Source organism: Trichechus manatus, unplaced genomic scaffold (genome assembly GCF_000243295.1).
Source record: "Trichechus manatus latirostris isolate Lorelei unplaced genomic scaffold, TriManLat1.0 scaffold00001, whole genome shotgun sequence".
Taxonomy (NCBI): Eukaryota; Metazoa; Chordata; class Mammalia; order Sirenia; family Trichechidae; genus Trichechus; species Trichechus manatus.
Window position 1 is genome coordinate 21,733,075 of NW_004443937.1, and position 14,983 is coordinate 21,748,057.

The following is a 14,983-nucleotide window of genomic DNA, read 5'->3' on the forward strand; positions in this document are numbered from 1 at the left end:
GATATAGAATGAGTTTATTACTACTATTTAAAAATGGATTAATAAATCTATTTAAATTTCTAATATGATAAATATCATTAGATATAACCAGTTGTGATTGAGTTGGTTCTGACTTACAGCAACTCCATGTGTTTCAGAGGATAATTGTGCCTCATGGGGTTTTCAATGGCTGGGATCTTTTGGAAGTAGCTTGCCAGGTCTTTCTTCTAAGGTGCCTGTGGGTAGATTCAAAGCATCAACCTTTCAGTTAGTAGCCAAGTGCTTAACCATTTGCGCCATCAATAACTCATCTAAAAACCTCTTTAGAGTCCTCAGTAGTTTAGAATATAAAACATTCTGGGACTAAAAAGTTTGAAAACTGCTGTTGTAGACAAATGCTTTCACAGAACTCAAACCTTGGGTTTTTCCGCAAACTTTTAAAAAACTTCTTTGGAAATAATGTCAAATTTTAAAAAGTTGAAATAATAAATATAGTAAAAAGAATGCATGTCTGTCATTTACCCAGATTCACTTATTTACATTTTGTCCCATTTGCTTTATTAATCTCTTTCTTTCTCTCTGCATACACATCATTTTTTTCAGAACCGTTTGAGGGTAAGTTACCTATATCACAGCCCTTAATTCATAAATACTTTTTTGTGTATTTCCTAAGAATAGACATATTCTTTTACATACATCCACTCCTCACTTATTGACGGGTTAGGTATCAAAGATGAGGTCGTTATGTGAAAATTGACATTATGCCAAAATGGAGGATAACCACATCAGATTACAAAATAGAGAATGACTGCATCATTACATAACTGCCAAATTACATCATTACATAACTGCCAAACCACTGAGAATCATGGCCCAGCCAAGTTGACACATAACCTTAACCGTCACAGCCAGTGTTATTCTTGCGTCGGACCTCAACGTTCTTTACTGCCAGGCATACATCATTATGCACAAAATAGTTCATTTTTACTGTTGTCATAAATGTGAAACGTTGGCTAACGAGATAGTCAATAAGTGAGGAGTAGGTATATTCACAATAGTTTTTAACTTTATAAATTTACATAGATAAGATACTTTAATCTACCATCTGTATCCCATTTTTGTCAGTTGATCTAGTAATAATATTTATAGCATTCTTTCCAATGCAAAATCCAATCTAAGGGTAAGATGTTGCATTTAGCTGTCTTGCCTCTTTAAAAAAAAACCAAACCCATTGCCATCGAGTCGATTCCGACTCATAGCAACCCTATAGGACAGGGTAGAACTGCCCTATAGGGTTTCCAAGGAGCGGCTGGTAGATTTGAACTGCCTTCTCTTTGGTTAGCAGCGGAGCTCTTAACCACTGCACCACCTGGACTCCCATGCCTCTTTAGCTTCCTTTAGTCTGGAACATGTCAACAGCCTTTTTTTTTTTTTTTTTTTTTTTTTTGGTCTTTTACGACATTGACATTTTAAAAGATACCATTACCTCCTACCTTTGTATAATAGAACATTCCTCATTTTAAATTGTTGTTTAAACTTGGTTTTTGAAAGTGATAACCAGGATGGTTTTCCTTAAAGGAATGCTTGACTTTGGAATTTTTTTTCTTCCTTATTTGGGCCTGAGAGCAATATCGTAAAACCCTGGCAATTTATCAAAGTAGATTAAAATGGGGATACAATTGAAATGGGTGTTTTATCTTGCTCTTTAAGATTTATCTGGGTCCCGGAAACTGAATTGAAAATGTGTGCCCAGTAAGCATTGTGAAAGATTTTGTAGTGATACTAAACAATTAGTTTTAAGTAAAGAGGCAGCTTAGGAGTCTGACAGATGTTTCAGTGCTACTTAAGAACCCCGGGCAAGCCATTTAACCTCTTTGTAAAATGGAAATACTGTACAGCTTTGTCTTCATGTGGTTCTAAAGATAGCAAAATTTGCTTATATTCAAAATTACTGTTTAAACTTTAGACTCAAACTCAGACTAGCTCATATTTTGAGAGCCTTGTGAGATCTGATTTGTACTGCAGAAACAGGAGAGCTGCATTTGCTATCTCAAGCTTACCTTGGGTCATAACCTCATGAATAGTAGCTGGATGCAGTGGCCTGCGTTATTTAAATGATCTCTATTTTTATATGCTCATAAGTAAAATAGGTCTTCAGTGTAATACCCAAACCCACTGCTGTCGAGTCATTTCCTACTTACAGCGACCCTATAGACAGAGTAGAACTGCCCATAGAGTTTCCAAGGCTGTAAATCTTTATGGAAGCAGACTGCGATGTCTTTCTCCTGCGGAGCGGCTGGTGGCTTCAAACCACTGACTTTTTGGTTAGCAGCTGAGCACTTTAACTGCTGTGCCACCAGGGCTTCTCTTCAGTGTAATAATGCCCACATAATAATGTAGGGAAGCTTAATTAAGTAGTACAACCACCTGTCTTATAGCAGTGTGTTTTTGTAACATGAATTTACTGTAATGGTATGGATTAATTAAGGACTACAGTTTTAATCAGGGAGACTGCTGTTTGTGTTATAACATAATCAGATAACCAGGTGGGAAACTAGTAACATGGGAGGGAAGGGTAGTTGGACAGCACTGCTACTTGTCTGTCCTGACAGCGATTTGAAAGGCCACATGTTCATGACAGTGCTGGGAAGGGGGCAAAGGTGAGGTGTGGTCAATTGTAAGATTTCCTTAGTTTTGTTCAGGTTTTATAACATATTCTTAGAGCTAAAATCATGCCTTTATTATTGATACTCCTAAAGAAAAAAAAAATCATTTTTACTGCAACCCTAAACTCCCTAGTCTCTCAACTCCCTTTTTCCCATGGAAACGATTGTTTTTGTACATGATTTTTGATAATGGCAATGTTTCTTAAAATTCTATCATGTTATTACAGAGCAGCCTGAATTTGTAAAGCATCTAGCATAGCATCTGGTACAAAACTGCTTTAATTAGTGCATGGCCATGAGCATGGGTACTGAGCCAAGTAAACAACTTTCATATTAAGGTATTAATGCAGACAGACCCTTGTAGATTAAGCCTTTCTGTTTACATTTTAAGAAAAGGCTTGTTTCAGGTTTCTACAAGCAAGAGGGAATTTTTCTCTTTTTTCTTAGGGCCAGGAAAATCCCAGTAATAACACCAACCCTGATGGATGGTTTGAGGCAAACCCATAGGGGTTTTTAGAGGGACTTGGAGATGAGAAAGTTCACTTTTTTGTTGTTGTTGTTGTTACTAGCTGCCATCAAGTCAGCCACTACTCATGGCGACCCTATGCACTATGATAGCTGCCTGGACCGTTGTGATCCACAGTGTTTTCACTGGCTTTTTTTTTAGTAGATTGCCAGGCCTTTCTTCCTAGTCTGCTGAAAGTGTTTCAGCATCATAGGAACACGCACCTTCCTTTACCTTTCCTTCTTCTGCCCCAAGACTCCAAGTAAAATATACATAGATTTTTTTCCCTCCTTTTTTTTTGTTTTAACATAGGCTGGCTGTTCCTTTTCTAACCCCCACCAGTTTGAGTCCCTCTGCTTTTCTGTTATTTTTTCTACCTTTGTTGGTGTTCGTCTGTCAGAGTTGTTGAGAGAGAATTCTGACATTGGTGGTGTGAACTAGCTTTCATACCAGAAGTATGGTTTCTTACAGTTTTGATTTGTACATCATTTACTTAGAGTTTTGAGGAGAATGGAGACCAAGGTTGTTACCCTTTGGCCTGGAGAGTCTTAAAGCTTTCCAGAGGGCATATAGTTAAAGCGAAAATCTTACAGAACAAAGCAGTTACACAGATGATCAGGGTACTTAGCAAACACTTACCTCATTGGGAGTAAAAGCATATTGGAACTAAAGATTTTTTTAAATAGGCAGAAAGGAGCTCTGACTAGAAAGGGCAAGACTCAGGTGACTTGAGTCATTGCTTTCAAGTGTTTTGTATATAGACAGCCTCCAACTTACAGTGGGGTTCTGTTCCGACAAGGGCTCCATCGTGAGTCGGTTCTGATGTAAATAGAATACTTTTTTTTTTTTTTTAAGTTTTCATTATTACTGCCTTTTATTACCAGTATCTTTATAAATCCAATCTTTATTTGTCTTTGGGTTTGGATGAGAATGATAACATCAGCAAATTACATGCTGCAACATTGTGTGTAGTATATGTTACTAAAGATAAGATGTACAAGAGAAAAAAAAGGACTGTTCTAAGTGCTGTTCATCGTAATTTGAATACATCTTAAGATGGGGACTACCTGTATATCTAAGAGTGGCGTTGTCAGGTCATATGGTAATTATGCGTTTAACTTTTTGAGAGACATGTTTTTTTTTTCACATGTCCCGCACTTTTCTGGCTAAGTAGCTATTGTTTTTTGTTGCTTTTGAGAACGCTATTTTTATTCCATTATTTTTCCCACTTGTTTTTGTTCATTGTAAGATAAATATCAACAACTTCACTCTCTACTAAATTTCAGTTGTTCTTTTCGGTTTTTCAAGCATACAGTTATGTCTTTCAAATAATAATAAATTTGCTCTTTTTAGTTTGTGTATCGTATATTCTCTTTTCTACTTACCTTGGCTAGAATTTCTAGAAAGTGTTAAACAGCAATGATTCCCAACAAGCACTTTTGACTTGTTCCCTACTTTGATGGGATTAATACTATGCTGGCTTTTTACCATTAAACATAATGCTGGCTGTTGATTTGAAGGGTGTCTGAGAATATGTGTGGTATGTTAGTGGTTTCCTAATATTGAATACTGTATTTTCTTAAGTGAAATTGACATACAGAGTTTTTAATTTGTTTTGCATAATCTTTCTCAGGCCTTGGTTTCAGTGTTATTTTGCTTCATAAAATTTGTTTTTTTCTTTTGCTATGCTCTGAAACAGTTGAGATAGTGTTACACTTGAATGTTATTTGCAGGGTTTCCATCGAACCCCTGCTGAAAATTTGCGTTTCTAACGAGTTCCCAGGCGATGCTAATGCTGCTGGTTAGGGACCAATTCCGAGAACCACTAGTGCAGTGGTCCTCAAAATTTATTATACAAAAAAGTCACCTGGGGATCTTGTTAAAATGTAGATTCTGACTCAATATATCTGGAATGGAAATACAAATTCTCAGCAGGGATTCGACTGAAGCCTTATTTACTAGAAGATAAGAAGTAATTCACTCATTTAAGGACACTCTTTTGGATAGTTACTAGAACAGATAGTTAAGGAAGAAGAGTTACTTAACAGCCTTTTTTCTTAGGTATGTTGTTAGTCTGTATCAGCACGAAGTTGTAATCTGTATTTTCTTAAAATTCTTTTTCCTAAATTTGTATATTCCTCTTATTTTGTTTTTCCCCAAAAGCACCAGTTTTGGGGATTGATCAAGTGTAATACCTTTCTTTTCCTAATTCATTAATTTCTGCATTAGCTTTTCTGTTTTCCTTAGGTTTATTTATTGCTTTTCTTTTTTATCTTCCTGAGTTGAGTGATAAATTTATTTTTAGTCTTATTTATTAATGAAAATATTTAGGGCTGTATGCACTGACTGGGATAAGGAAGTGGTGTTCAGCACTTTTCCATGAGAAGCCTGGCAGCTCCGGGATCTGGCTTCATTCTCTGACATCCTGGTTCCTACAGCTCTTTGTTTCTCTGATCTGTACTGGTATATTTGTCAACTAACTACATGAGCTAATAAATAAAATTCTCTTTGAGCTTTTGGTATCCTAATTGAGAGTAATACAGAACTGTTTTTTCCAAACATAGCTGCCGGATACTTTTAGCTGAGTGTTGATTAATATGCCATCCGTCTAAATAATTAAAGAGCTGTTTTGGTCTTCTCTTACCTTATGTTATATCTTGTTTATGTTTCTTGCTATTTTCTTTCTGTCTTTTACTGTGGGTTGCTCATGTCGTCCGCCCCCAACAATAACTTGAAAGATGTTTGATATATTTTTAGTTCTACAGATGTAACTTACGTAGGGTGCTTAAATTCATAGTTCCTCTTTAATTTACTTCAGCAAAGTCTATTATTGATTCTCAGTGTGAAATATGAGGAAATGTACTCTCCCGTCAACTCAACCCCCTTTTAATGGTTTTTTATTGATACGTGATTACTCACTGCCTCCCTCCAGTTATTTTAATTATTTTTACGTTGCTGGCACCAAAAATTCTTTGTATATTATTAAGTGAGAAAAGCACGATGCAATGCAGTGTACATAACATGCTACCCTTTTTTAAAAAATGAGGGAAAATAAGAGTATTTCAATGTTTGCTTGTATTTACAAAGAGAAACTGGAAAAATACACAAGAAATTAATAAAAATGATTACCTGTTGACAGGGATGGAAACAAGATCTCTCATTTTGTACCTTTTTCCACTGTTTGATTTTTTTTTTCAAATAATATTTTTATTGTGTTTTTGGTGAAGATTTACACAGCAGTTTAGGTTCCCATTCAACAATTTCCATACAAACTGTTCAGTGACGTTGGTTACGTTCTTTTTTTTTACATTTTTTGTTCCTAAATTTTATTTATTTTGTTGTTGAAAAGATGCATAGCAAAACATACACCAGTTCAACAATTCCTGCGCGTACAATTTAGGGGCATTGATTACATTCTTCAAGTTTTGTAACCATTCTCACCCTCCTTTTTTGAGTGGTTCCTCCCTCATTAACATAAACTCACTGCCCCCTAAGGTTCCTATGTAATCTTTCAAGTTGCTGTTGTCAGTTTGATCCCATATAGATAATTTTTAAAAGAGCATAATGCTCAAGGTGACCTTTTTTGCTAGTTAAGCTAAACTATTGTTTGGTTTTAAGATGACCTCAGGGGATATTTTTGGTTTAAGGTTTAAAGATTATCTAAGGGCAATAGTTTCAGAGATTCATCCACCTTCCATGGCTCCAAAAAGTCTAGAGTCCATGAGAATTTGAAATTCTGTTCTGCATTTTCCCCCCTTTGATTAGGATTCTTCTATGGGATCTCAGATCAAAATGTTCAGTAATGGTAGCTGGTCACTATCCGGTTTTTCTGGTCTCATGGCAAAGGAGGCAGTTATTCATCGAGGCAATTAGGCACACATTCTGTATCCTTCTGCTATTCCTCAGTCTCCTTCTTCCTCTGTTGCTCCAGGTGAATACAGACCAGTTGTTTTGCCTTGTATGACACCTTGAAGCTTTTAAGACCCCAGGCAGTGCACAGTGAACTAGGAGGTAGAACAGAAGCACTAAATGCATTATTAGGTCAATTAACTGGGATGTCCCATGAAACCGTGACCCTAAACCGCTAAACCAAGAAACGAAATTCCATGAGGTATATGGTTGTACGTAAGCAACTTCAGCAGCTACTCTTTTAAATTTTTTTGTCATTGTAAATATATTTGTCACACAACTTTTGCCAGTTCAGCTTTTTACAGATGTACAAGTTATTGACAGCAATTAAAATAATTGGCTGTGCAACCCTTCCCTTAATCAATGAGATTTTTCCATCACTATTCACTCCCCTTCCCCCCTCTCTCCCACCCTGGTAACCACTAATAAACTTTGGTCTCCATACATTTACCTTTTCTTGTCTTTTTATATAAGTGAGTTCATATAATATTTGCCCTTTTGTGATTGGTTTATATTGCTCAGCATAATGTCTTCAAGCTCCATCCAAACTGTAGTATGTATCAAGATTTCATTTCTCCTTCTGGCTGAGTAGTATTCCAGTGTATGTAAAACATTTATCTATTCATCTGTTGGTGGGTGTTAAGGTTGTTTCCACCTTTTGGCTATTGTGAATAGTGCTGCAGTGAACATTGGTGTAAAAACCTCTTTTTGAGTGTCTGCTTTCAAGTCTTGGGTACATACCTAGGAGTAGAATTGCTGGGTCAAATGTAGTTCTATTTTTAGTTTTTTGAGGAGCCGCCACACTATTTTCCACAATAGCTATACCATTTTGTATATAAGGGTTCCAGTTTCCCCACATCCTTGCCAACAGTTGTTATTTTCTGATTGGTTACATTCTTCACAATCCATTAGTTGATTTTTGAATCATGAGAACATTACTTATTTAAAAGAAAGAGAGAACATTTTTAGAAGGTGCATAAAAATAGGGGAAAAATTTTTTTTTTTCTATTATATAACAGTTTCCCAGTTGCTGGAACGTTTATATTCTGTTTTATAAAGATAACTACCATAGTTATTTAGGAGCCCTGGTGGTGTAGTGATTAAGTGCTTAGCTGCTAACCAAAAGGTCGGCAGTTCAAATCCACCAGCTGCCCTTGGAAACCCTGTGGGGGAGTTCTACCCTGTCCTGTAGGGTCGTTATGAGTCAGAATCAACCCGACAGTGAGTTTGGTTCATTTTTTACCATAGTTTTTTAGGTTTAATTCTGTATTGTAATGGATTCAATGCTCATTGGCCATTTTCCTACTAGCTTCTCCTTGTTCATTAGTTATTTGAGTCATATCTCAAGGTTATATATTTAAATAGATATTTTAAGATAAAATCTAATTAGCATGTTTCCTTTGCTAGTTTACAATTCTTGGTTCACAGCCTGTTATTTCCCCTAAGATGGTAGACAGTGCTCTGTTGTCTCCAGTTTCTAAGGTAAGGGGGTCTGAAGCTAGCCTGATTTTTTTTTTCCTTTGTGGGTGACGTGATTCTAGTGGATGCTGGGAAGGTTTTTTTTTCCTTTATATCTCTGAAAATAAATCGCTTTGTTAGGGTATGTCTTGGTGTTGCTTTTCCTGATATATGGTGAATACTTTTGATCTGTATATTTAGATATTTCTTCATTTGTGAAAGTATGTTTTATTACTCTCTATCTTTGAGGCATTGATGGTTCAATGGTAGAATTTTCATCTTCCATGCAGGAGACCTGGGTTCGATTCTTGTCCGTTGTATCTCATAGTAGCCACCACCTGTCTGTTAGTGGAGGCTTGCATGTTGCTTTGGTTCTGAACAGATTTCAGTGGAGCTTCTAGACTAAGACGGACTAGGATTACTTCCAAAAATCAGCCAGTGAAAATCTTATGGATCACAACAGTTCGATCCCCAACTGACCAAGAGATGATGCAGGACAGGGCAGTGTCTTCATGGGGCCACTATGAGTCGGGGGCTGACTTGACGGCAGCTAGCAATAACAACATCTTTGAATAATTTTGTTTCAAGTGTTTTTGTTATTATTATTCAAATATTTATTTATTAAGAACTTCAAACCAGGCATTGTACAAGTCAGTGGGGGTACCAAAACCCATTGCCATCGAGTCAGTTCTGATTCATAGCAACTCTATAGGACAGAGTAGAACTGCCCCATAGGGCTTGCAAGGAGTGGCGGGTGGATTGGAACTAAGGACCTTTTGGTTAGCAGCCGAACGCTTAACCACTGCACCACCAGAGCTCCAGTGAGGGTATAGTGGTGAGTAAAACAGACATGGTCCTTATGTCCCTGGCCTCAGATACATCAGTCAGGCCTAGGTTGGACACAGCTGCACTTGGTTCATACCACTTATGGCTTGTCACATTGTATAGCAACTGTGTTTGCATCCGTCATTTCCAGCTAAGATGTGAGAAAAAAACGCAGAAACTCAGACACTGTATGTCACTTACTGTTGGACTTCCTGACACATGGGGAAGCTCTCAGTAAATAATATTGGAGTAAATGGCCCAATTCTGTTGAAATGCTGCTTCTGTCCCTAAATTTCCTCCTGGATTTTGCTCTCTGCCTCCCGGTGTGATCTGTTCCTGCCTTTGCCCTTTTCCGTGTGTCTTGCTTTCAATCGTCTATGTGCTATTTCTTGTCTTCTGCTGTGTGTCAGCTCCTACAATATTTTCTCTAACCAGTGCTCACTTTTCCAACTACCATATATTTTATGTCCATGATTTCAGCATTGCAATCTGCAATTCCAGCACAGCTGTTTCTGAGAATAAAAAACAGTACTACTACTGAAAAGAGATTTTGGGGTTTTATTCAAGTTCTGGGTAGCTACTGATGTCATTCCTGCCACCAAGTGGCCAAATTAGGATCTACAATAAGGCAGCAGAGTGTCTTGGCTTTTCCTTTCTGTAGCCAAAGTTTAAAACATTTTGATGCTAGCTGATTAGTCTTGATATTGCTCCCTGACTTAAGTTACTTTTAAAGATCTACATGTTGATATGTTTGGATTAAGTTTGGAAGCCAGTCTTAACTCTGTATCACTTTTGTCCTTAGCCACCAATTTTCTACCCTAGAAACACCATTCTAATACTTACAGTAACCAGTTTTAGATTTTAGGTCTACCATTCATTATAAAGTAGTGTATTTATTGGCCTAGCGATAATTCCTTTGAATAAATTTTTCATATGTAAAAGAATATTTTTAATAGTAATGATTAATTCTAAAGGACTACTAAGTCTCACTAAATTATGAGTAGTGTTTGTTGAGTAATAAATTTTCCTAAGGTCTTAATCATTCATTCAAAACATGAATTCATTCATCTAGTCAATAGTACTGATATTATATGCATTTTTAAAATTCTAAATAGACTTTACACCCATTGCTGCCTACTTAAAAGTCTTCCTTTTTGCTTCCTTTTCCCATCTTTTTCTTTAATCTCTTGTAAATCAAGATTAGACAGAAGGGTTTGAAACTGCTTTAAAATTTGACTCCATTAATTAAAGCTACAGGCAAAGTGTTGACACAGGAAAGTTTTCCCATATGGCATCATTATCCCACTTCGGTATCTTTGTTTTGTCCTCAAAGGAACTGACCGACATGGCTAGAGATAAATGAAAACCTTGCAACGTTGGAGTATATAAAAAATAATTTTGTATCTATACTAAAAATGTCTTATGCTTGGCCTACATTTACTTTTAAAGTATTCTGTAAGTTCCTTTGAGTAAATAAAAACGTTCATAATGGAAAAAATGTGTAGAATAAGGTGGAAAGGGACTCGGGAGTGACTGTAAATCAAAACTCCCTTCTTATTTTTTGAGATCCTTTCAGGGCATCTGCAAGGTGAAAGTATTTTTATAAAATACTAAGATACTGTTTGCCTTTTGCATTCTCATTCTCTGACGAGTGTTCAGTGGGGTTTTCTAGATTACGTGATATGTGATGTCATTGCCCTGACAGTTAATGGAATGTTTGCTGGTATATTCTTGTGTTTGAAAAAATTCTCAGTTTTAATATCACATATAGTAAATATCAGTAGATAGAACTGGCTTAAACAAAAGCTCAATAATTTTTAAGAATTTGAAGGAGTACTGAAACCAAAAAGTTTGTGAACCACTTCTTTATGACACAGTAAGGTTGAAGTTGCAGGCTTGCTGCTTCTCATTTCCTCTTTATTGTAAGGAAGTTTTTCTTTTTTTTCCCCCTTTCTGCTTTCTTAAAGAATAGAATGTGAATTTTAAGTGAAGCGTGGATGGTGCATTTCAGGAGATTAGGTCTAGACAGTTCTGAGTAAAGGTAGAAAGCTGGAAATGCAGGACAGAGGAACTTCCTTTTAACAGTACTGGCCAGAATGACTGTTTTATGCTCTTGTCACTGGAGGGCCCCAGGTATAGATCCAATAATAGTTGTCTAACTGTTATTCAGGATACTTTTAAAGAAGATTAATAGCTCAGGTAGGGGAATGTATTAAAATGGATCTAATAATGTAAGTTCCTTTTAAACACTTAAAATCCTACAATTTTAGGGCAAGAACCACTTTGGCTGTATGTGAATTCTAACACTAGCAATTGGAGTGAGAAGTTATTGTTAGTTGGTATTGCCCAATTAAATTCTTCCCCATTTAGTCTTTTAAAAAATTAAAATGAATTACAAAAGTGAACCTTCCCAGTTTGCTGATTCTATTTATCTCTTCTCTTTCTCTTAAATAAAATATGGTACTTTTAATCAACTCGCTTACGATTTTTTTCATGTATTTTGTTTCAGTTGGTCGTATTATGTTTCAGCTCTTCTCAGACATATGTCCAAAAACATGCAAAAACTTCCTTTGCCTATGCTCAGGTAAGTGGATTATTAAATTATTTCCAATGAGGAATCATGACTATCAGTTTTACCTTGCTTTAACAGAACAGATATTTCCCTGAAAAAATAATGGGCTGTGAAATGAGTTTTGCAAATTAAAAAAAAAATTTTTTTTTCACTGACTTCTGTATGAAATCAGGGAAGCATTTTTTGAGGGGAAGGGAGGAGAAGGAAATGAGCCCAAAAATGAAAAAGAAAGTAAGAATCTACTTTGTGTAATAAAATCTGTATTCATTATAGTTTATATTGTTGTTAGCTGCTATCAAGTCAGCTCCGACTCATGGTGACCTCACGTATAACAGAACAAAACGTTGTCTAGTTCTGTGCCATCTTCATGATCGTTGGTATCTTTTAAGCTATTGTTGTGGCTAGTGTATTAATCCATTTCATTGAGGGTTTCCTCTGTTTTCACTGACCCTCTACTTTACCAAACGTGATGTCCTTTTCTAGCGATTAGGCCTTCCTGATGACATGTCCAAAGGAAGCCAGCCGAGGTCTCGCCATCTTTACTTCTAAGGAACATTCTGGTTGTATTTCTTCTAAGACTGATTTGTTTGTTCTTCTGGCAGTCTGTGATATATTCAGTATTCTTCGCCAACATCACAATTTGAATGCATCAGTTCTTCTGTCTTCCTTTTTCACTGTCCAGTTTTTCACATGCATATGAGACAATTGAAAAGACCAAGGCTTGGATCAGGTGCACCTTAGTCATCAAAGTGACATCTTTAACACTTCAGCACTTTAAAGAAGTCTTTTGCAGCAGATTTGTGAAATGCAATATGTCATTTGATTTCTTGACTGCTGCTTCCATGGGCATTGTTGATCCAAGCAGAAAGAAATTGTTGACAACTTCAGTTTTTTCTCCATTTATCAAAATGTTGTTTACTGGTCCAGTTGTGAGGATTTTTTTTTTTAATCCCTTCATCTTCAGGCATAATCCATGCTGAAGTCTGTGGTCTTTGACCTTCATCAGTAAGTGCTTCAAGTTATCTTCATTTTGGGCAAGCAGGGTTATGTCATCTGCATATGACAGGTTGTTAACGAGTCTTCCTCCAGTCCTGATGCCTCGTTCCTCTTCCAGTAGTCCAGCTTCTTGAATTATTTGTTCAGCATACAGGTTAAAAAAGTACAGTGAAAGAATACAGCCCTGCTGCACACCTTTCCCAATTTTAAACCACACAGTATCCTCTCTTTCTGTTCGAGCGACAGCCTCTTGATCCATGTACAGGTTCTGCATGAGCACAATTAAGTGTTCTGTGTTATTCATAATTTGTTATAATTGTAGTTAATATAATAATAGCATAGTAAAAAATGATTGTCTTGGTAGAATTTTACAAATCTCAGTACTATGGACAAATTCAGCATTCCAGGTTTCATAAGAAATTTAGGGTTAGGGGGTAGAAAGGCAAAACATAATGAAGTTGTTCTTTATTATATATAATTGGATTCTATTTTAGCTATATGGAGCCCTGGTGGCACAGTGGTTAAGCGCTTGGCTGCTAACCAAAAGGTTGACAGTTCGAATCCACCAGGCGCTCCTTGCAAACCCTATGGGGCAGTTCTACTCTGTCCTACAGGATCGCTGTGAGTCAGAGTCAACTTGATGACAGCAGTTATTTTTTTTTAATATATAGGAAAAATGGGGAGGAAAATATCTATAATATTAATTTTGAAAATAGAAATAGCAAATTTATTTTTTTAATCTATACTTGGATGCACACAGACATATCTTTGCACCAGTTCTTGATTTTGTTCTTTTTTATAAGCCTCTCTAATCTTTCTTGAGGAGCCCTGGTGGCACGGTGGTTAAGTGCTTGACTGCTAACTGAACGATCAGTGGTTTGAACACACCAGCTACTTCACAGGAGGAAGACGTAGCAGTCTGCTTCCATAAGGATTACAGCCTTGGAAATCCTATGGGGCAGTTCTACTCTGTCCTGTAGGGTCACTGTGAGTCACAATTGATGAGTTTGGTGTTTTTTTCTTTTTAATCTTTCTTGATCGTCTGTGTCATGTAAAGTCTGTACCATACAATTTAACGTTTATATTCTGGTTTGTAGTATTTAGTTTGTATGTATGTTTGTGTGTTAAGTTGTCAGTCTGTCTACTTCTTGTATCTCTTCCGGCCCGGCACACAGGAGGGATTTGACAAAGGATATTTAGTTGGTTGATGAACATGGGAGAATGTGTTTGTAGCTGAACTTCATTTCTTTTTTTCCAGGGGAGAAAGGCCTTGGGAAAACAACTGGGAAGAAGTTATGTTATAAAGGTTCTACATTCCATCGTGTGGTTAAAAACTTTATGATTCAGGGTGGGGACTTCAGTGAAGGTAGAGCTAAAAATTACGTTCCTAATACCCCATCTATCAGTTTCTAGAGAATTATCTCATTGTTACTTTTAATTGTAAATACTGTATCACTCAGAGTACAGTGTAAATATTAGGTGGTCAGTGAATAGTTGTTGGATGAATGAATATTATAGACCAAGAATGTATGAAAAAGCAAAATGCTAAGACATTTTATTTTGTTTTTATGTAATTTATTTTAGTAATATTATTTGGTAAATTTCCTTATAATGAACTCCAAAGTACTATCTGAATTCTTTCGTTCTTTTAGAATTTTGTTGGTGTTAATACTTGTGAAATAAGTGGGTTGTGAACATCATTTTTTAATAGAATTTGACTCATAATTTAATTGAGGATTCTTTAAGTTTTGATTATCTGCAGCAATTACAAGGTGTTAGTTCCTTCTGCAAATTGAAACCATAAAAAGTAATTTAATTTATATATATTAAGTATATATTTCTAATTTTCATTATGGATTAATGTAGCTCATTACTTGTAGGTAATGGAAAAGGTGGAGAATCAATTTATGGTGGATATTTCAAAGGTAAGGCTTAATATTTTATGGTCTTTTGTTTCAGTTCTGATATTAAAGCAAGTTTGATCATATACTTTTACTGAGAAGAGGTTTACTTATAGTTCACTTTTTGCATGAAACTAATGCTGCATGAAAATACTTTATTTGCATGAATTTG

General features: G+C 36.1%; 1 protein-coding gene across 8 annotated transcripts in view; it reads left to right on the plus strand.

Moving 5' to 3' along the window:
- The window catches only part of NKTR (natural killer cell triggering receptor), a 58,464-nt gene that overhangs the window by 9,056 nt on the left and 34,425 nt on the right, over positions 1-14,983 (plus strand). For 6 of the 8 annotated variants that reach the window (XR_002823073.1, XM_023725982.1, XM_023725984.1 and 3 more), the window contains exons 3-5: positions 11,852-11,926; positions 14,169-14,276; positions 14,791-14,835. Coding sequence is in view for 5 of the 8 variants with exons in the window: in XM_023725982.1 (XP_023581750.1) it covers positions 11,852-11,926; positions 14,169-14,276; positions 14,791-14,835 (228 nt within the window). In the remaining 3 variants the exon portion in view is untranslated. Of the gene's footprint in view, positions 1-11,851; positions 11,927-13,903; positions 14,836-14,983 lie in introns of those variants that run through there. The other 2 variants (XM_023725992.1, XM_023725991.1) reach the window with 2 other exon arrangements.